Source organism: Ovis canadensis, chromosome 1, assembly GCF_042477335.2.
Source record: "Ovis canadensis isolate MfBH-ARS-UI-01 breed Bighorn chromosome 1, ARS-UI_OviCan_v2, whole genome shotgun sequence".
In the NCBI taxonomy this organism is placed as follows: Eukaryota; Metazoa; Chordata; class Mammalia; order Artiodactyla; family Bovidae; genus Ovis; species Ovis canadensis.
In genome coordinates this window covers 209,353,645-209,377,294 of record NC_091245.1, presented here as the reverse complement: position 1 = coordinate 209,377,294, position 23,650 = coordinate 209,353,645, and the positions used below count along the sequence as shown (strand labels likewise).

Genomic DNA, 23,650 nt, shown 5'->3' with positions numbered 1-23,650 from the left:
CTCTTCTGGGGGCTCGGGCCGGTTTGGGGGAGGGTTGGTGGTTCAACATAGTGGCGTTTGGGGTCGAAAAAGGCAGCCAGGACAAAGCCTGAGGCCACTGGGTTCATCGCTTCTCCCCCCTCCACCCGCGGTTTAACGGTCTCGGGGGCCCGGGCTCCGTTATATTTTGAAACAACACGTCGGACAGTTCTTGCGTATTCCTACTTACGAACCTTTTTCTTGGATGCTAGTGTGGCCGTTCGCGGGCCGGTGAGGAGAAGCCGAGTGGCCGCAGGAAGCTTCCTGGGAGCAGGCCCGAGCGCCGAGAGGTGGGGGGAGTCGTGAAAAGGAGGTGGTGGGATTGTTTGGTCACAGCCACTCCCCCGCCCCTCGAACTGGGCCGAGCGAGAGCGCCTCGGCCCGCGGCTACGACCCCTCCCCACCCCCTTGAGGGGTGCCTTGCGGAATCTTAGGAATTCACCTTTGTACTAGGGTTTTGGGCTTATAAACTTCAGTGTCTGAAGAGAGCGAGTGCAGAATTGAAGATTAGGATCGAAGAGAAAACTAGAAAACCTTGAAATGTGGCGGGTAGAAATATTTTATTTTGTTTTTTGCCTGGGAAATTGGGCGGCGCCTTAGCCCCTCTATTACGGAAGAAAAGGCGAGAGAGTTCTAGGCTTTAAGATTTAAAATGTGAGATAGATTAAGAAGACACAGGTGGGGAGGTAACTAGTTTGTCTTTCAGTTATCCAGTGTTTTTGGAGGGTGTTGACCCCCCCCCCCCCGCAACACACACACACACGCGTATTTTGAAGGTGCATTATTGTGGGATCGAGTCTGGAAAACGGAAGAGGAATTCGAGAGTAGAGGAATTTATTAGGGGCTTCCAGTGTAGGGGTCACTTAATTGAAAATGAAATCCTTACAAGTTTAGTCTTGCCATTATAACAGTCCCTTTTCCCGATTCTCCCTTTCTCCCAAAGTAATGCCGCGATGTTACAAGATCAATACAAAAATCTCCCCAGCTGTTGTCTGTCAGTCAGTCTTACTAAGCCAGCATCTCAAATGTTTGAGAGTCCTGGCTATTTTTATGAAGGGCCTTCTCCTAATACAGGAGTAGTATTGTGAGTACGCAGAATGTATTCTGAGTTTAGTTTCAGCGTACCTCGTATCTCCCACGGAATTTTCTCTTACTTGGTGGTCGTAATTCCTATTTTTAGCGTTTTCCTTTTCTAGTTTACTAATTAGCTGTGTGAAATTGGTTTAGCTGTCACGTGGTTATAGCGTAGTAGAGAATCTCTGTTGGCGTCTAAAGGATCTCGTTAAGCTTTTTACAAGTTTAAATCTCCTTAGGTGGTTAACATAAAGTGAAAAGTGACTAGTGGAAAGGAGTCGTAATTAGTGAATAGTTCTATTATCAGTCTAGGTTAACAACTTTTTGTCATACAAAAGCCCTGAGTAAAATTTGAGTAGGTACATCATTAGCCTGTTCTAATGGTTGCCGTCTTTGAAAGACTGCAGATAACATTTGTGGCACTGCACAAAGAGTGGCCTTATCATACTTTACTGTCAAAGGTAGATAAGGTTCATCATTTTTGCTTTATTCTCACTATTCGGCTGTTGAATTCTTGTGTAGTGGAGATAACGCATTTTTTCCTGGCATATCGAAACACAGGAAAGATTGTTTTGCTTTAACAATTTTCAGCATGTCGATGATAGATGATACAACACCATTTCTTTTTATGCAAGTATATTTTATGTTCATCTGCTAAACGTTTACGTTTTTAAAAACATTTTAAAGGTTCAATAATACCGTCAGTTTGCAAATTTTAGTAAAGATTGTTTACCATCTTACGTTGGTTTTGCATAGTTTTTTTTTTTTTTTGCTTTTGTCCTTGTTTTGGAACTGTAGTTTATCGATGATACTTATCCATACTCTACAAAATCTGCTTGATTCTTAGACTTTTTGAGTCCATTACACCTATTTTGTTTACAAAGTGTAGTAAGGTGGTTCTTTGGCAGAGGTTGGGAAGGACCCTAGCCACATTTGAATCTGCTGAGGTAGCACTTAAATGTTTTGAATTTTATGTCCTGCAATAATCGACTTGTACTTTGTGGAAGCTATGGTCCTCAGAACTCTGGAAGAGTAAAGATGATGAAGTGGAAGGAGCCCTACATTTGAAGTTAAACAAATAGGAATTCTGCGTCTCTACATACTTCAGCTTATTTAAGGTCATCTAGCAATGCACTGTTGACCAAATATTCCTGGTCCTATATTGTTTTGTGTAAAATAAGATGTTTGAAGTAGTTCAGTAGTTTGTAATATTTTTATCCCATGAAACTGTCCACTTGGAAAAAACTGGCTTACTGCATAAGCACATTATTAATTGTAGATTCATGAATTTTTTTAGATTAATTTGCCTATAGTAAAATGCATCTTTTTAAAAACATCTTTGACGATTATGTAAGTTTTGATAAATGCTAACGGTTGTGTAATCACTACCAATAGGGTAAAGCGATAGAATAATTCCACATCCCCCAAATTTCTATCTTGTCCCCTTGTAGTCATCCTCTCTCCTCACCCCTGGAACCTAGTGTGGTTTCTGTCCCCATAGTTTTCCCTACATAGAATCATACAGAATACTGTTTTGAGTTTGGGTTGTTTAATTTAACGTGGAAGTAATTTTAAGCAATTTTTTCAAATTTAAAAAGTAATACATGGTCAGTGAGGGATTTTAGAAACTATCAGAAAAAGCTAGAATAATAGTTAACATTTTGGTGTTTTTTTCTTTCAGCGGTGGTTTTCAATATACTGGTGGTTCTGATTTTCCTCTCATTTTTCCCCCTTTGCCCTGCCCTCCCACCACATTGACTGTGAATGTGAATTACCATTCAAGAGTTTCAGAGCAAGAGTTTCAGAGTCATGGGGTTAGTGGCCAGTATCATCATGCTTGAGGCAGTGCTCTGTAGAGATTGATTAAAGGTTTTTACTGGAACTGAAACTTCATTTCATAAATTAGTTGGAACCAGTGAAAAGCTGAAGATGGAGTCTAAAATAGGATAGTTTTTTTCCCTCCCCTAAATATTTACACGAATACTTTGTTTTGCATCCTGCCCTTTTTACTTAAGAACAGTAGATCTGTGGTTGTCAGATAAAAACTTAACTCTTGTTTGAAGCTAGGTAACTATAGGGATTGGAAAAATGGGAAATACGGTAATTAATTACTTGATAGGGGATGTAATTTTATTTACAAACTTGTTTTTATAGCCTTTATCTGGAGTGCAGCATCATAGGGTTTATACTGCTGTGCCATTTAAGATGCATTTATTATTATCTTTTTAAAGCTTTCAGATAGAATTTACATTCTCTGATAGTATTGATAGTATATTTACGGAATTGTGTAACCATTACCACAGTCTCTTTTTAGAACATTTTCCTTAACCCCTCAAAAAGCCTTGTACCCATTTGGAGTCATTAAAATGCTTTTTAACTGATGTATATGATTTTAAGCTTTGTAATAGCACTGCAACTTGCATAGCCGTGGGCAGAATATAATTTTAAATAGAAGTTGAAAGTAAGTCACTCAGTTTCTGGCACTTGGAGAGGAGTTTCCATGGTATTCCATGGAAATGTGTCTAAGATGGCTGAAGGAATTTTCAGTTCTTCTCTTTAGAAGAAAGAATTACTTTTAAAGCTCTGTAATTCCGGCTTTTGACTATGTTAATTGATCAACTACAAAACATTTTAAAGTACCATGATATTTCCAAAATTTGCTTTTTGTTTTAGCTTAATATTGAAATTTGAGAGTAATTAAATTATACAACGGATTTATTATTGCTAAGGATGATGGCCAATAGACTTTAAAGAGTTGTATTTTGAAAATGTGCTTACTTTTCAAAGTTATATAGAAGATGGTTGATTTCTTTGTGGAGATTAGTAATTGAGAAGAAGGTTGCTGTGTTATGTTATGGACACTATTAGGTTAACATAGTTTAAGATATTTTGAAGGTATTTTTAGTTGTACATGTTTTAAAATGAAGTTTTTTAAATATAAAAGAACTAGCATTTAATTAAGTCAAAAGACCACTTAATTTTTAAAAATTAATTTTCCCATGAAGTTTTGTTTTTGTATTACAAGAACAATGTGTAATTAATGAAAAATCTGAAAACACAAAAGCAAAAAAGAAAGCCTTGATCTTCCGTATCTAGAGACAATGTCAAGACCTTGGCTTTACTTACAGAAAACATATTTTTTCATATTTTTTTCTATACGTCATGATATATTTGTGGGTATTGTGTAAGTAAAATAATAATTTACTATTGCTTATTACTATTGTCCATTAACCCTTGGATTGCAAGGAGATCCAACCAGTCCATTCTAAAGGAGATCAGTCCTGGGTGTTCTTTGGAAGGACTGATGCTAAAGCTGAAACTGCAGTATTTTGGCCTCCTTATGTGAAGAGTTGACTCATTGGAAAAGACTCTGATGCTGATGCTGGGAGGGATTGAGGACAGGAGGAGAAGGGGACGACAGAGGATGAGATGGCTGGATGGCATCACCGACTCGATGGACATGAGCTTGGATGAACTCCGGGAGTTGGTGAAGGACAGGGAGGCCTGGTGTGCTGCAGTTCATGGGGTCGCAAAGAGTCAGACGACTGAGCAACTGAACTGAGTAGTAGTAGTAATGTTGCTCAGTCGTGTCCAACTCTTTTTGACCCCATGAACTAGTCCACCAGGCTCCTCTGTCTCCAGGGATTTCCCAGGCAAGAATACTGGAATGGGTAGCCATTCCCTTCTCCAGGGATCTTCCCTACCCAGGGATTGAACCCTGTTCTCCTGCATTGCAGTCTTTACAGTCTGAGCCATTAGGGAAGCGCTATTGTTCTTTGTTGTTGTTCAGTCTGCTTAATCGTGTCCAATCTTTGTGACCCCATGGACTGCAGCATGCCAGCCTTCCCATCCTTCAAGGAGTTTCCCTGTATTTCAAGGAGTTTCCCTGTGTTTCAAGGAGTTTGCTCAAACTCGCATCCATTGAGTCTGCACTGCCATCCAACCATCTCGTCCTCTGTCATCCTTCTTTCCTGCCTTCTATCTTTTCCCATCAGGGTCTTTTTACAGTGAGTTGGCTCTTTGAATCAGGTGGCCAGAGTATTGGAGCTTTAGCTTCAGCATCAGTCCTTCCCATGAATATTCAGTGTTGATTTCTTTTAGGATTGACTGGTTTGATCTCTTTGCTGTCCAAGGGACTCTCAAGAGTCTCCTGCACTCTGCCTTTTTTTATTTCCCAGCTCTCACATCTGTACATGGCTACAGGAAAAACCATAGCTTTGACTATACGAACAAAGTAATGTCCGTTACTTACTGTGTATTCTTTGAGGCTTATACGTTTTGACTGGATAATAATTCAGCAACTGAGTTCTCTACCACAGTGTTAAGGATGTAGCAAAGTTGCTTTTTTGTAGTTGAACTGCAGTATGCTTTCTATGACTGACCCCTAAATCTTGTACTGGCTAGTTGTGAGGCCTTAGATTTTCCATCAGCAGTATGAGGCACTTGGGTTTTTTTTTTTTTTTTTTTGACAGTTCATCAAGTGGTGGAATCTACTAGGTCCTTAGTTCACTGAGGTTCTATCTAGGTCTAACAACAGCAGCAATTTATTGAGCACTTGTGGCTCAGACAGTAAAGAATGTGCCTGCAGTGCTGGAGACCCAGGTTCAGTCCCTGGGTTGGGAAAAGCCCCTGGAGGAGGGCATGGCAGCACACTCCAGTATTCTTGCCTAGAGAATTTCATGGATAGAAGAGCCTGGCAGGCTACAGTTCATGGGGTTGTAATGTAAAGAGTCTGGCAAGACTGAGCTTTTTTCAGACTGTCATTCTGTGCAGGTACTTTACCTGAATTTATCTTATTTACTCCTCTCAATCACAGTGAAAGAGATGGTGTTACCCCAGTTAAGGAAACTGAAGCTAAGTGAATCTATCCATAAAATGAATAGGCTGATTCAAGATTCAGATTGATGTTTCTGACTCCCGGAGAGCCTGATGTCTTTAGCCATTATACGATTTTTAAGTATTGAATATATGGCTTACCAAATTATTGTTAAATTATAAATTTTTCTGGTGAATACAGTGGGAGTCAAGAGGACTGAATTGGGAGGATTCTTGGAGAAATGATTTGAACTATGTCTTAATATTACAAAAATCTGCCCTTTCCAATCTAGTAACCACTATCCATGGGGCCAAAATGTAGTCTGAATTGAGATGTGCTTTAATTGGAAAAGTCATACTAATATGAAAAAAAGGAATGCAAGACTCCCGTGTGTGTGTGTGTGCTGAGTTGCTTCAGTCTTGTCTGACACTGTGACCCCATGGACTGCAGCCTGCCAGGCTCTTCTGTCCATGGGATTCTCCAGGCAAGAGTGCTGGAGTGGGTTGCCCTGTCCTCCTCCAGGGGATTATCCCGACCCAAGGATTGAACCTGCATCTCTTTTCTCTCCTGTATTGGCAGGCAGACTCTTTACCGCTTGCACCACCTGGAACTCCATAGTTTTAAAATACTGATTACATTTTAAATAACCATTTTACTTAAATGTACTTAGTTTGAAAACTAGATGATGGCTCAGATTATAATTTATGCTGGATAGTTATGATTTATACATCCTCAGTTGTTAGCTTTATATTATTGGTTATGTTAGGTATTTGGGGAAATGTTTGAAATGCTTTTATATATATATATATATATATATATATTTAATGAAACTTCCTGTTCAAATTTTGTGAAGATGTGGCACCTTTTGGTAATATTCACATGGTAGTTATCAAAGGCTTGAAAAAATTCTTCGGCAAATGTTTAGCTAATAGTAGTAAGTTCTGTTGTGATGTTTGTATGAAGTTTTCTTGAACCAAATCTTCATAAAGAATAGCTTGAACAAAACAGAATTAAGCAATGCAAAGCATTACTTCTGTTAACCTGAACATTTATATTTATATGTACAGTAGTCTCTTCAGTTTATTTTTCCTGACATTAAAGAGGCTGAGAAGCCGTGACAAATTGAACCAAAATTAAATCTATGTTAAATATCAGTTGTTATAACTTGTCTTCCACATTCTGGCCTCAGCACTTTTTGCTTAGGTTTCTGGGGAGCGTAAATAGAGGTCTCCCCCACTGATAACTGATAGTTATAGTTATTGTTGACAAAGCTACATGACATTTCCCTGTCAGTATTTCTTAAGAATCAGAAATTTCATCTTTCAGATTCTTGTCTTTGTGCCTTTCCTATTCTGTTAATTAATAGTAGTAAAACAACTTCTTGGCAGTCCAGTGGTTAAGATGCCGCTCTCCCAGTGCAAGGGGCAGGGGTTTGATTCCTGGACCAGAAACTAAGATTCCCATAGGCTGCACAGCGCTGCCCGCCACCTCCCCCAGAATAAAACTTCTTTCTTGATTCATTACTTTTTGCCTTAATAATTTTTTAGGTTATTTTCAAGCCATGTTTTCTAGTGACTTGATATATATATAAATGGTATGTTAGTAAACTGTCAGTAAGTATTTGTTGAATGAACAAATGAATCAATCAGTCGTTCTTGGTTTCTGGACACTGACTTGTTAATCTTTATATAAATACAATGAAACGAAAGTGAAAGTGAAGTCGTGTCTGACTCTTTGCGACCTCATGGACTGTAGCCTACCAGGCTTCTCTGTCCATGGGATTTTTCAGGCAAGAATACTGGAGTGGGTTGCCATTTCCTTCTCCAGGAGATCTTCCCGACCCAGGGATTGAACCTGGGTCTCCCGCATTGTAGGCAAACGCTTTACCGTCTGAGCCACCAGGGAAGTCCATAAACAAAATATATACAAAACTAACTTCATTATTTCTGAGTTTTGTTTCAAACTAAACTTAAAAAAAATTTTTTTTTAATGCATTGATTCAAGTTAAGATACTGTCTCAGAACTTATGAAGTGAAGTGTTAGTTGCTCAGTTGTGTCAAAGTCTTTGCAACCCCATGGACTGGGGCTCACCAGGCTTTTCTGTCTGGAAGTGGGTTGCCATTTCCTTCTCCAGGAGATCTTCCCAACCAAGGGATTGAACCCTGGTCTCCTGCGTTGCAGGCAGACTTTACTGTGTGAGCCAACAGGGAAAATATAGGACTAAAGTGAACTTCAACTCTTGGCAAAAAGAAAGTCATTATAATTTAGTGTGGCCATTTGAAACCTGCAAGTCTTTCTGTTTCAGAAACTGTTGGATATTATAAACTTGTGAAATTAATAAGCCTAGAACATTACTAGTATGTGAGTATTAGTAGATATTTATGTATTTTTATGAAATCCTCACATTTTCATTGCCATTTTTCATTCGGAACAGTTAAATTAACAGTTAAACAGTTCTAATGGATGCTGAAGGCTTGCTTTGCGTAATTTTTTTCCTTAATAGAACCTGATGCATAATGATGCAATAATTTCTGTAATGCATAATGTAATTAGTAAATTTGTGAACTTTATTTATAGTGCATGTGTCCATTGATTTGTAGATACTGTTCATGTTCAGTAGCAAAGTTGTGTCTAACTCTTTGCAAACCCATGGATTATAGTATGTCAGGCTTTGTCCTCTGCTATCTCCTGGAGTTTGCTCAGATTTATGTCCATTTAGTTGGCGATGCTGTCTAGCCATCTCATCATCTGCTGCTCCCTTCTCATGTTGCCTTCAATCTTTCCCAGCATCAGGGTCTTTTCCAGTGAGCTGTTTGTGGCAGGTGGCCAAAGTACTGCAGGTTCAGCTTCAACATCAGTCCTTGCAGTGAATATTCAGGGTTGATGTCTTTTAGGATTGACTGGTTTGATCTCCTTGAAGTCCAGAGGACTCTCAAGAGTCTTCTCCAGCACCAATTTGAAAGCATCAGTTGAAAGCATCAATTCTTCCGCTCTCAGCCTTGTTTGTGGTCCAAGTCACACATCCGTACAGGACTACTGGAAAAACCATAGTTTTAACAGTACTGATCGTTATTGGCAAAGTGACGTCTCTGCTTTTTAATACACTGTTTGTCAAAGCTTGTAGATCCTGTAAAGAAAAGTATATTTGAAGTTAAGAAAATTTTGATTGCAATTGCACTCTTGAATGTGCTTGTTACTGGGATCAAATTACAACTCAGATCTTTTAGGTGTTGTATGTAAACATTAAACACAAGTTTATTACGTAGAATGTGGATTTGAGGTCTCTAGAGATGGAATAATTGAAAAGATGTGGGGTGTGGTTATGTATATATATGTGCTGTCTGGAAAAAGTGCTGACTGACAGTATTAAAGCTATATCTCAACTCTTTAAAGAGATTTATATATGCATATGCAAATATGTAGTTTCATTGAGCATATACAGACTTGTTTTATTATAATTAAATTCCCCCCTCCCACCCCTGCCCTGCACATTTGGATTCCCTTCCCTCTATCTGTCCATCCACAATCCATCATTTAGGTAGCCTGTTCATAGCCAAGTAGACATCATGCCAGATTTTTTTTCATACTCCTAGAATGTAATAGATACAAATTCAGATAAAATTGTAGCTGTTTCTCAGCACTGCTCTATAAAAATAGGATAATCTAATGTCTTGACCACTTTCTCTGGGAATGTAGTTTATTTTTTAATGGTTACATGTTTCACATAATTACCATGAAATTTAGCCATCCATAGTTAATAAACACTTTGTTTCAAACATACATGCCACCCCGTGTATGCTTTCATTGGATAGGTTTCAAAGAGTAATAAGATAGCTTGATGGAAGGGAGATTTATCAGTTAACTATAATAAATGTTAACAGATTACACTCCAAAAGGCTTTTTTTTTTTTTTTTTTTAGTATTTTCTCAGTCAGTGAATCCCAGCCTTTTTACATCCTTGCCAGAAATAGACTTTATTATAATCTTTCATTTTTGCCAGTTTATTGGGTGTAAAGGGTTATTTGATTGCAGCTTTGATTTGCAAATCCCTGCTTGTGAATTTTAATGTATGCTGGCCATTTGGATTTGCTTTTCCATAAATTGCTTGTTTTTCTCCCTTTTACTTCTGGGATATCCTTTTTCACTTTTTGAGATTCCTAGGATTCATTGTCCCCAAGAAAAAAATGCAAAAAAGCAAAATGACTGTCTGAGGAGGCCTTACAAATAGCTGTGAAAGAGAAGAGAAGCGAAAAGCAAGGGAGAAAAGGAAAGAAATACCCATTTGAATGCAGAGTTCCAAAGAATAGCAAGGAGAGAGAAAGCCTTCCTCAGTGATCAGTGCAAAGAAATAGAGGGAAAGACTAGAGATTACTTCAAGAAAATTAAAGATACCAAGGGAACATTTCATGCAAAGATGGGCTTAGTATAGGACAGAAATGGTATGGACCTAGCAGAAGCAGAAGATATTAAGAGGTGGCAAGAATACACAGAAGAACTGTACAAAAAAGATCTTCACGACCCAGATAATGGCCAGACATCCTGGAATGTGAAGTCAAAGAGGCCTTAGGAAGCATCACTACGAACAAAGCTAGTGGAGGTGATGGAATTCCAGTTGATCTATTTGAAATCCTGAAAGATGATGCTGTGAAAGTGCTGCACTCAATATGCCAGCAAATTTGGGAAACTCCGCAGTGGCCACAGTACTGGGAAAGGTCAGTTTTTATTCCAGTCCCTAAGAAAGGCAATGCCAAAGAATGCTCAAACTACCACACAGTTGCACTCATCTCACAGTCTAGCAAAGTAATGCTCAAAATTCTCCAAGCCAGGCTTCAGCAGTACGTGAACCATGAACTTCCAGATGTTCAAACTGGGTTTAGAAAAGACAGAGGAAGCAGAGATCAAATTGCCAACATTCACTGACCTGCCTCTTGAGAATTCTGTATGCAGGTTAGGAAGCAACAGTTAGAACTGGACATAGAACAACAGACTGATTCCAAATAGGAAAAGGAAGTACGCCAAGGTTGTGTATTGTCACCCTGCTTCTTTAACTTGTATGCATAATACATCGTGAGAAACGTTGGGCAGGAGGAAGCACAAGCTGGAATCAAGATTGCCAGGAGAAATATCAATAACTTCAGATATGCGGATAACATCACCCTTACGGCAGAAAGTGAAGAAGAACTGAAGAGCCTCTTGATGAAAGTGAAAGCGGAGAGTGAAAAAGTTGGCTTAAAACTCAACATTCAGAAAACTAAGATCATGGCATCCTGTCCCATAACTTCATGGCAAATTGATGGGGGAACAGTGGCAGACTGTATTTTTTTGGGCTCAAAAATCACTACAGATGGTGATTGCAGCCATGAAATTAAAAGATGCTTACCCCTTGGAAGGAAAGTTATGACCAACCTAGACAGCGTATTAAAAAGCAGAGACATTACTTTGCCAACAAAGGTCTATCTAGTCAAGGCTATAGTTTTTCCAGTAGTCATGTGTGGATGTGAGAGTTGGACTATAAAGAAAGCTGAGAGCCAAAGAATTGATGCTTTTGAATTGTGGTGTTAAAGAAGACTCATGAGAGTCCCTTGGACTGCAAGGAGATCCAACTAGTCCATCCTAAAGGAAATGGGTCCTGAATATTCATTGGAAGGACTGATGTTGAAGCTGAAACTCCAATACTTTGGCCACCTAATGTGAAGAGCTGACTCATTCGAAAAGACCCTGACTCTGGGAAAGATTGAAGACAGTAGGAGAAGGGGACGACAGAGGATGAGATGGCTGGATGGCATCACAGACTCAATGGACATGAGTTTGAGTAACTGGGAGTTGGTGGTGCTGCAGTCCATGGGGGTCGCAAACAGTTGGATACAACTGAGCAACTGAACTGAGGACTCATTGTAAGAGTAACCGTTCTTTGTCTGTAATCTGTTAACTTTATGGTATCCCTGTCCACAGAGAAGTTCTATTTTTTATGTGCTGAACTATTATTTCCCTGTTAAACAGACTTCCGGGTGTCCAGCCTGGTTAAGACAGCCAGTGTCCAGGTTATACATATAATTCCTTAGATTTGCTGGTAGTGTTGTATTCATTTATGTCATGTTTACTACATTAAAACTTATTTTGATTGTTCATAGGCAGTTGTGCTAGCACCATGTATTACATAGTCTCTGTTTTAAAAAGATTTTTTTCTATTTTTGCACATGCTCAAATTAGGTACTGTCTGGGATGGGAGGAAAGGAAGATGTCCAGCATGTGGGAGAGATGGGTCCCATTCACTGTTGATAGAACCTTCTGAAAATTGCTCCCAAAAGTCTCTAGGGTGCTCTGGGAATACCATAAAAAGTCCATAAAGGAGGCTATTGTGACTTGCTTCTGGGGAGATAAAGCTAGTTAGGAGTCTTATTTTCCTTACCTTACTGGTTTGTTCCCTCCCTAGTTTTACCTACCACATAATAAGTAATGGATCTGAGACCAGTCTTAACAGTAAAACCAGTAATACTGCACACTTAAGTTTTTTTTTTTCCTTTCTCTAATACGGAGTTCTCTCTGTATTTGTTAACCATATACACAGTCCAGAAACATGAAGGTGTTTATTGTAAATTCTTTATAAATTACTTGACATAAAAGTTCCAGAAAGAATATCTGGTATTTTGTTGGGGAGAGGAGTAGTTTTAAGTACTTCTGGCATGTCTTTGAGTGCCTGGAAATGACCTTAATTGAAGAAGCTTCAGCTCCTTCAGTTTGCAGATTGAATGGGACCCTTATGTGTAAAATTGTTTAGGTAAATATCACCACCTAGCTCCGGGAGTCCCTAAGTCAATTTTCTCAACCTAATAGAGTTTCTCATCTGAATTATAAAACAGAGAAACGCTGTTATTTTCAGTTTTTCCAAGGATTGTGCATAGCTAATATTTTTCTTTATGCCTGGGTGAGGAGTTAGTTCATTACACACAATGAATGCCTTAGTGATTGAACTATATTATATTCTCTTAGAACCCTGATTAAGAAATAGTTTGCTGTATTCACTTTTTTCTTTTTTTAATCCTGTAAAATGGATCATACAGGTGTAAAGTGCAAAAACAGGACAGCAGACAATTCTAATTATTGATAATGTTTTTAGGTACAAAAGTAAGTGATGGGTGAAGATGTGTGTATAGTTGAAATTTGGGTCTTAGAGTCCAGAGAATGGATTCTTTTTCTGTAAGTAGATTTGGGAAATCAGTGGAAGAGTTATACAATTTTTTTAGAATGGCATCAGTTGTAAGAAGCACTAAGAACAAATGTTGCCAATTGATCTGAGTAGTCATAGTTTTATCTTTTAGAACTCTTGGTGTATACTTAGTGAAAGATTATCTTTGAACACTTAAGATTCATAAAATGGAAAGTACAAGCGAAATAAATTGGCTGTGACATCTTTATGTTCAGATGATCGTGTTTCTTCTTACAATATTTTCCTCAGTGCCATGGAGAGCATTGATGTTGCAAGCATACATTAAAAGAGCTCTCCTCTGTTATCTCCAGGATTTTCTTCCAAGAATTTTCACTCACTCTGCAAGTTTTGATGCTGGTGCTTTCTTGATTTTATCAGAAGGTGTCAACATAACAACCTTCTGGTAAGAAACCTAAATCCTTCCTAAAATGGTACTTCATTGGTTTGCAGATTGAATTATCAAGGGGTTGCAGTCAAGTGCCACAGAAAATTGCAAGCAAACCAAGTTTGAGCATGCTTAACAGTGACATTTATATCCTGGCAGCCATTCAGCTGTTTGCTATTTTAAGATGCCATCAATTCTAGGAAGCATCCTGATTTTAGGGACTCAGAATGTTAGAATTGATGAGCTGGGAAGGTAGACTGGGGCCAGAGAATCACTAAACTGATAATTGATCAAAGAATAACAAGTGAACATCCATTTTGTCAATTTTTTAAAAACAAAAACCAGAGGTCAGATTTTTCGTAAATTATGCTTATTAACCTTTTCCTTTCTCAGGGGTTAATGTTTTTGTAATTACATTTACCTGCAGCAGTGAACTTTAACTGTGGAGGTTGGGAAAATGGAGAGTGTACCCAGTCAGAGGAAAGGCCCTATAGGAGCTAACAAACTGAAGCCTGTCCCTCTTAATATACTGAGAATTTATTTTAGTTTATTTTTAAAATATTTTATTGAAGTATAGGTGATTTACAATTGTTGTGTTTCTGTTGTACAGCTAAGTGTAAGTGATTTGGTTTGCATATATATATATTTTCATATTCTTTCCCCTTATAGTTTGTTACAGGATATAGAATATAGTTCCCTGTGTTATACTGTAAGACCTTGTTGTTTTTCTGTCCTGTATATAATAGTGTGCATCAGCTAGTGTCAAACTCCCGATCCATCCCTCCTCCACTCTACTCCCTCTTGGCAACCACAGGTCTGTTCTTTGTCAGTTTATGTTCAGAAATACAACATGATTTATTTATTTAGAAATGCAATACTTTATCGTAAATTTGCTTCAGTAATTGAGCCATCAGTTGTAATGTCCTAGTTCAGTTCCCTCAGTTGTGTCCGACTATCTGTGACCCCATGAACCGCAGCATGCCACGCCTCTGTGTCCATCACCGACTCCCGGAGTCCACCCAAACCCATATCCATCGAATTGATGATGCCATCCAACCATCTCATCCTCTGTTGTCCCCTTTTCCTCCTGCCCTCAATCTTTCCCAACATCAGGGTCTTTTCCAGTGAGTCAGCTCTTCGCATCAGGTGGCAAAAGTATTGGAATTTCAGCTTCAACATCAGTCCTTCCAATGAACACCCAGGACTGATCTCCTTTAGGATGGACTGGTTGGATCTCCTTGTGGTCCAAGGGACTCTGAAGAGTCTTCTCCAACACCACAGTTCAAAAGCATCAATTCTTCGGTGCTCAGCTTTTTTAATAATCTCTCAGATCCATACATGACCACTGGAAAAACCATAGCCTTGACTAGATGGACCTTCGTTGACGAAGTAATGTCCCTGCTTTTTAATACACTGTCTAGGTTGGTCATAACTTTCATTGCAAGGAGTAAGCGTCTTTTAATTTCATGGCTGCAATCACCATCTGTAGTGATTTTAGAGCCCAGAAAAATAAAGTTAGCCACTGTCTCCACTGTTTCCCCATCTGTCTGCGATTAAGTGATGGGACCGGATGCCATGATCTTAGTTTTCTGGATGTTGAGCTTTAAGTCAACTTTTTCACTCTCCTCTTTCACTTTCATCAAGAGGCTCTTTAGTTCTTCACTTTTTGCCATAAGGGTGGTAATGTCCTAACACATTGGAAAAGATGACTAAAATGTAGTTAATTTGACTGTTGTGCTAAATAAATATAACCTTTTTTTTTTTTTTAATTTCATGCCACTGATCCTGAGAAAGTCTTTAAAGAAGAGAAACTGGAATAGATCTTAAATTTTATAGGAATACTTGATCAGATTTGAAGGAGGCAGTCATGCGACTGTGAGAGTTTCTTTGCTTGCTTAGGAGAATAAAATGATGGTGCTTTGCTTTTACCACTTGGGATTAGAGTCATTAAAAACATAGACTTCTTTGGTAGTCTTCTGTGATGGTCCAGTGGCTTAAGACTCTGCACTTGGGGTTCTGTCCTTGGTCAGGGAACCAGATTCCACACGCCACAGCTAAAGATTCCGAATGCTACAGTGAAGATCTTGCGTGCTGCCTCAAAGACCTGACCCTGCCAAGTAAATATTAAGGAAAAAATATAGTTTCCAATTAGGAAGATTATTCTGTTTCTTGATGGCCCTTTTTGCTCAGTCTATTGATAATCAGTAAATGCTTCTAACAAGAATTTTGAAGTTTAAGACTTAACAGCTTTAGGGTTTTGGGGTATGGGCTTCCACTTACATCTTGTTTTAAGGATTTAAGCTGTAAGACTTCTGTTAGTAGTTTGCTGAGTATTAAGATTTTTTTAAATTTCTTTATTGATTTACTTATTTTAGGGGGAGGCTCTGCTGAGTCTTCATTGCAGCACATGCTTTATCTAGTTGTGGCAAGTGGGGGCTACTCTATAGTTGGGCTTTTGATTGTGGTGGTGGCTTCTCTTGTGGACTCTGGGATACTTGGGCTTCACTAGTTTCGGCTCCCCAGCTTTATAGCACAGGCTCAGTAGTTGTGGCACACGGGCTTAGTTGCTCCATGGCACTTGGGCTCTTCCTGGACCAGGGATCGAACCAGTGTCTCCTGTATTGGCAGGTGGATTCTTTACCACAGAGCCACCAGGGAAGACCCTGAATGTTTTTTTAAGTTTCTTTTTCCCTCTTTATAGGATAAGTAAATTTTGTGTTGTAATGAATTGCAATAATAGGAGGTCATTACAGGATTTTGAGAAACCTAAGTAGCAAGTGAATTTGAAATGACACTTTGCAGGCCAAGAAATTTTTTTAGGCTAGTATCATGTGTTCCTAATGAATTTAGTGGGAATGTTTTCAAAGGGATTTATGGATCTCTGTAGATTTCTAAGCCATCACTCAAGCAGAGCCTCTGATAAATTGATCAGTATTTTAAACAAGGTAGGTAAATTAGATTTTGATGTTTTGTTCTGGGACTTTATCTTAAATAGGCTTTTTAGGAAAGGTGCCTTATTTCTTCAAAATAGTATTGTTATCAGACTTGACTTTTTGGAGTTTAAAAACATGAATTAGCAAAAGCATTCTATTATTTAATTTATAAGGATTTAATGGAAAGTGTTCCAGACAGAAGATGAGGTTTTTTAATATTTATTTTAAAAAATAAATATTTTGTGGAGTCTTTAGTTTCAGTATATGGAATCTAGTTTCCTGACCAGGGATTGAATTTGGGCCCCCTCCATTGGGAGAGCAGAGTCTTAGCCACTGGACCACCAGGAAGTCCCAAGATGAAATTTTAGGTTCAGCATTTATAATCTAGGGAGTAAAACTTGGGGGCTGTATATATGTGTATAGTTTTTCAGCTTCTCTTTCTCTACAGTGAGAATGAGGCATCTGGAAGGTCTTTAAAAGAAATTGTGGAATCTGGAAGGTCTGCTTATTTTCAGAGTGGCTTTCCCATAGCCAGGGTCCGTAATTCTTCTGTTCTGACTTTTGACTGTATAACCTCAACCTTTCAATTCCCGAAATTCATTCATATCATGTTTATTGTTACTTAAACTATAGGATTTTCCCCCCTATGATTCAGTTCAGTCACTCGTATCTGACTGTTTGCGACTCCATGGTCCACAGCACACCAGGCTTCCCTGTCCATCACCAACTCCCGGTGCTTGCTCAAACTCATGTCTGTTGAGTCAGTAATGCCATCCAACCATCTCATCCTCTGTTGTCCCCTTCTCCCCGTGCCTTCAGTCTTTCCCAGCATCAGGGTCTTTTCCAATGAGTCAGTTCTTCACATCACATGGCCAAAATATTAGAGTTTCAGCTTCAGCATCAGTCCTTCTAGTGAATATTCAGGACTGATTTCCTTTAGGATTGACTGGTTTGATCTCCTTGCAGCCCAAGGGACTGGCAAGAGTCTTCTCGAACACCACAGTTCAAAAGCATCTGTTCTTCAGCACTCAGCTTTCTTTATGACTCTCACATCCATATGTGACTATTGGAAAAACCATAGCTTTGACTAGATGGACCTTTGTTGGCAAACTCTGCCTTTTTTAAGATGCTGTCTAGGTTGGTCATAGCTTTTCTTCCAAGGAGCAAGCGTCTTTTAATTTCATGGCTATAGTCACCATATGTAGTTATTTTGGAGCCCAAGAAAATAGAAGTCTCTCATGGTTTCCATTGTTTCCCCATCTATTTGCCATGAAGTGATGAGACTGGGTGCCATGATCTTTGTTTTCTAAATATTGCGTTTTAAGCCAGCTTTTTCACTCTCCTCTTAAACTTTCATCAAGAGGGCTCTTTATTTCCTCTTTGCTTTCTGCCATAAGGGTGGTGTCACCCTTATGATTACCCTAATCGAATTGAAAAACCTGTTTTTCAGCTGTAGTGTTCTGTAACTTGAAAAATGTGTGTTTCAGTTAGGCAGATATTTGGAGCCCGCACTTTGTTCTTTCTATTGGCTATTTAAGCTCCCACCTAAAAATTACCAAATACCTTGTCTTTTTTTGGTCTTTTTTACTGTAGCTTTAAGACAAATTTTAGTATTTGGTATGGATAGTGTTTTCTTGTTTTTCCCTACCATCATTTAAAAGTTGTCATTTTGAATGCTTTCTTGTTACTAAAGTGCAACTTCTTATTCCCTCAACAGAATTACAGTCCTTAGTGTTTCAGTGGAATTCCATTTAAATGTATATTGACAAGTTTAAAATATCAAGATGTAAAAATGAGATGTGGTTTACATTTTTCTAAATATTCTAATTCATTAATTAAGTTTTACACATGTCAGCACATAGGTTGTGTGCAGTTTTTGTGTTGTTGAGGGTATTTCTAGGACTTTGCTGTTGTTAGTAGACTATTTTTTTGATTTGTTTTATTTTTCAGCTGTTTATTTTTAGCTAGAAAGGAAAATTAATTTTGGTTAACCTGGGACCTTACTGAATCTTTGAGTTGTCTTTTAAATTTTTATTTTAGGTTATTTTATTTTGAATTGCTTTTGAAAAAAACAGTTCTTCAATTAGTTCAAGTGCTCAGATTTTCCTCCTATTCCCTTCATCCCTCTCTTACTCCTGGTTTACATATAATTTTTGGCATTCCTGAGTTTTGACTGTATAATGCTCTTTTTCATCAGGGATGGCTTCCTAAAACGTTTTGATTGTACTTTAAATATGTTAAAGTGCCTTGTCACTTATCCATGATTATTTTAAATTGTAGTTAAGAGATTCAACTGTAAACATATACCCAGCTGCATGAATGAACAAGTTAAGGGACCATTTTATGATGGCTTGAAATCTTCTGCGTTTGTATATACATGAAGAGAAGAAAAGGAAACGTCAGAGTATTCTGAGAAATAGGTTTCTGGGCCAGATGAGTATGAATAGGAAGAGACCAAATCCCCAAAGGTTGGACTAAAAAGGAAGAGAGAAGTTAGGGATACTTAGTCATAAAATCGTGTGCAGGAAAATGTTGCCATTGTTATTTGGCATTTCCTGACTCTGATTTTGGCAGAGACCTAACCCTGCCATCTCTTTGAGTATCTAGGAAACACCATTATTCTCGTGAATTGAGAAGTGTTTACTGTGTTCTGTATCAGTGTGTCAATTTTATAGAGATTTGACCATTAGAAGTTCTTTATCACAAGAATCTAGGGTATGGGGATTAGAACATGTCCTTTAATTGTTTACTACAGTCCAAATACACTTTACTTGGGTATCAAGTTTTTACTTTATTTAATCTCATACCAGAGTTATCTTTTTTCCTATAAATGTTAAAAATGTGTGCGCCCAAAGCTGATGCTGATGTTTGTGGTGTATGTGAAGTAGGAGTGGGGAGAGGTATAAGCACTGATTTTTAGATAGGAAAAGATTTTTATTATAACAGTAGAATTTTCTAATGCTTTGGAGCTCTGGTTGAACTTACCCAATATACAAATTATATAGAAATGATAAAGATTAATGGAACATTTCAAACACTTTTATTTTTGTTTGTTAAGTACTAGAAGGCATTAGTGAAAGTTTGGCTGATCTCCTATGGAAAGATATGTCTTACTCTAGTATTTATGAATTTGGTAATTCTCAGTTTTTGAGAAAATATTACTTACCTTACAAATGGCAAGAGTATAATAAAGAGAGATTTGCTGGTGAGCAAAATGATTGCTGAAAGTAGATGTGCAGATAAACTAGTAGAAGTAGAGACTGGCTGAGAAGTCATTGTTGTAGTGTGATTAGAAAAATCACAGCTTCAACTGAATAGCATCTCTACCTTTGAGAGGAGAACAGTCTTCAGAATTGCAAGTCAGGAGCTACTACTGCACTCTGGAAAGTATCTTTGCGTTTTAGGCCTTGCATGAAGATATATGCGTTGAAATGCCCCATAGCACGCAATTAAATCGATCACAGGCATTTGGAGCTGAAGGGCGATCCAGGCAAAATTACGGAATCATACAGTTGAGTAGCAAATGTGGGAGGAGGGCATTGAGAGACTAGATACATGACTTACATATTTTGTGATTGATCATCCTGCATTATTAAAGAAAGTAAAATGATTTTTCAGCCTCATCTGTTACCTTCTCCTCTCTTAAGACTTTCTTTAGTTCAGCGATTTTCCGAGGTGGCAGTGCTGATCTATTTACTTTCGGTTTTTCCACTGTCAGTTTGTTTCTCAGTCTTCAGTTTGCTAATTTGCTTAAAATAATATCTGACACATAGTATTTAAATATTTTTGGAAATTGATGAGGACATGTTTTAAAGAAGTACTACAAGTTTGTGTGTGTATTTATTTAGCTAGTTGATACTGTATATTATGGGGTCTAGTACTCTTGCCTGGGAAATCCCATGGATGGAGGAGCTTGGTAGGCTGCAGCCCATGGAGTTGCTACTAGTCGGACACGACTGAGCGACTTCACTTTCACTCTTCACTTTCATGCACTGGAGAAGGAAATGGCAGCCCACTCCAGTGTTCTTGCCTGGAGAATCCCAGGGACGGGGGAGCCTGGGGGGCTGCCCACTGTGGGGTCGCTCAGAGTCGGACACGACTGAAGCGGCTTAGTAGTAGTAGTAATAGTAGTGTGATAAAGATATTTTAGAAAAGAATTTAAGCGCCTAGTGGTTCAGAGTGTGTGAGCATTTGGCAAAGGTTGAGAATATTGCAATTCTGATTGACAGTAATACAGTGTCATTTAATATCTGTTGTAGTCATGAAAGAGAGGTTAGGTAATTTGCAGGGTCAACACAACTCATAAATGATGGACATGGAAAGCAAAACCTGATCAGCCTATTCCAAGCTCTGAGTTATCAGTATTCCATATTGTCTTTGTATCTCTAATATAGTGGTTTAGAGTTAAGGTAACATTTAATTGAATATTTATTTCCTTTTAATTTTTTTACAGGGATTTATCAAAGATGTTCATGAAGACTCCCTTACAGTTGTTTTTGAGAACAAGTAAGTTATTTTTTATTGATAGAGATCCTAATTTTGATGATTGGTAGTGCCAAACTGCTGCTTTTGGATATTCCTTTTGCGATCGGAAAATGAAGGTGCTTTTGGGTGGGGGGTTCTTTGGTTTGATTATCTTTTTGAGTTAAAATGATTTTTAGTTCTTGATGACTTCACTTGGTTTTTTGCTCACCATTCACTTGTCACTTTTTCCAAGACTCCTTTCTTTGCCAAATCACATGTGAACATGAATCAGTTTTTGCAAAAAAGATGGCATGGATGTAATTATAACATGCATACTTCTTAAAACCCAGAATTGTTAAATGATACTATATAAGGCCTTCCAAATGCCGTTTTAGCGAAATAAGTATATTAGGCTGCCTTAAATTGCTTGATTAGTCTTAAGGAGTAATAAACAGTTTCATAGATATTGCAAAGGTTAGGTAAAGGACTAAAAATGTCAAAGATGTGTGCTAAGCTTGGTTAGGAAGGATTATAAAGAAGCAGTGTATAATTGAAGGTCAGAAAAGAATTGGGCAGCTTTCCCTTTTAAGCTGTTTCTGGAACTACCTGAAGAGCTATCTGCCCAACAGCTGTTTCATGTAGAAACAAGTGTTGAGATGATTCCTGTCTTTGAGCACCTGTTATTTAGACAGTAAAGATGAAAAGAAAGCACTCCAATATCTTTTACTTGTCTCTTTTTTGCCCATCGTTGGCATATAGAAGCCCATCGGTTCAGTTCAGTTCAATTGCTCAGTCGTGTCCGACTCTTAGAAGCCATAGGAATACATTATGTGCTGTTGTACCTCCCAGGCATATGAATGATTTATTAGGACCTAAAATAGGAAAGCATTTTAATTTTATCAACTTAGTTATAAAATATAGCACACAAAAAGCACAGCTAAAGCAGTAGTTTTAATACATTTGTATTTACTACAAAGATTAAAATATTTTTTTCTAGGTTTTAATTATATGTGTTCATTGTAGAAAAGAAATTGTAAGAAAAATAAATCTTTTTGTAATTTACTGTTCAGAATAATATTGACTAGTTTTCTATATTTCTGTGAACATGTACACTAAAAAGGAATTATGCAGTTTATATTTTATAATCTTTGGAATTGTGTTCCTTTGACAGGTCATTTAGTTGTAAAAATGTTTGCAGCAAGTTGATCACTGTGTAGCAGTGATGAATGACATTATTTTAAATCTGAGTCATTACTATGAGCTTAGCCTTTTTCATTTGCAGAATGATGTATGTGCTGTCACCTTAGGATGAATGATTAGGAAGGTAGTATGTAATTATTATCAATGACGTTAATTACCTATGAACTTCATCAAGAGCTATGCAAAATCTGTTCTAGCTCAACATTCTGCTTAGAAAAAGTTTTCAAGCAGAGGTTGTTTTTTTGAGGGGAAAGCTAAATGATTGATTTGAAAAATTTACAGTGCCAACCATAGACTATATAGCTTCTGTATTAAGGAGTATTAGAATAGTATATATTAAAGTTCATTTATTTTCTAATCCTTCAGTTGGCAGCCAGAACGCCAGGTTCCATTCAATGAAGTTAGATTACCACCACCACCTGATATAAAAAAAGAAATTAGTGAAGGAGATGAAGTAGAGGTATGTATTTATAAGTTTATTTTCTTGTGTACCTATTTTTTTGTTTCAAATAGATATTCTTGTAGGAAAATCTGTTAGCTAATAGAGAATAAGTCTAAATTCCTTTTCTCTATTCTTCCTATTGGTAATGGCTGTGTAATGTAGCAGTACTTGAGTTTTGGAGACAGAACTGGGATTAATATTTCAGTGCTACTGTTTTTAGCTTTATAGCCCTGGTCAAGTTTGTTTTTTTTAACCACTAGAATAAAAATAATTTGAGAATTAAAGATGATAGTGCATTTGAATTGTTTTCCACAGAATCTGGTGGAGAGAACTATATGATGTTGGTCATTATTTTCCTTTTCTTTTGCTAGTTATTTTGTCTTCAGTGTTTTCCTCAGTATTTTTGTAAAATTTTAGTATTTATCCTTTATTATAGTGATCATTAATATAGTTCATATGTAACAACGTGACATGTTGTAATAAGCATACTGCCTTTTTGAATATTCTAATATTCAGAAAGATTTAAAACGGAAAAAAGCAAAAATCACTTCCTAGATTTAAAATCCTATATTTCATGGTTCACATATTCCCAGGCTCTTCCTTTTCTCTCTTTTAAAAAAATAAGAATTGTATTTCTTTGTATCTTGTTTTTGTCACAGTTAGTAGCTCCTGAATGTCTTCAGTATATATTTATTTTTGATTAAGATGTGTGCTCTTATGTGACAGGAATTTTGAAATAATTATGAAATAGAAGTATGAATTTGTTGGAGAGAGAAAATTTGATTTTTGATTTTTCAAGACATTGGTACCTCAAGGAGCTCAAATATGCTAACTCAAATATCACAAACAGTTGTCTTGATAGTGTTGAAAGATTTTCAAATGTCATTTGTGCCTAGTTTATGTAGGCTAGGGTGGGAGAACTGGGGACACAGGTTAATCTTTAGTGATGAAACAGCTGTTTAAATGTTTTTATAAACACTTAACAGTACATACTTTGTGCCACACATTGTTCTGAGTGCTTTGCATATGAGCTAATTTAGTTACTTGCCACTTTTATGCTTCATAATTTTTTAAATGGTAAATTTTTTTTTGAGTTAATTGTAGATGTTATG

At 37.6% G+C, this 23,650-nt stretch overlaps 1 protein-coding gene across 6 annotated transcripts in view; it reads left to right on the top strand.

Annotated features, from left to right (window-relative positions):
- FXR1 (FMR1 autosomal homolog 1) overlaps positions 1–23,650 on the top strand; it is a 69,941-nt gene that overhangs the window by 348 nt on the left and 45,943 nt on the right. For all 6 annotated transcript variants that reach the window (XM_069559390.1, XM_069559375.1, XM_069559366.1 and 3 more), the window contains exons 2-3: positions 20,886–20,938; positions 22,463–22,556. In XM_069559390.1, coding sequence (XP_069415491.1) covers positions 20,886–20,938; positions 22,463–22,556 — 147 coding nt within the window. The remainder of the gene's footprint in view (positions 1–20,885; positions 20,939–22,462; positions 22,557–23,650) is intronic.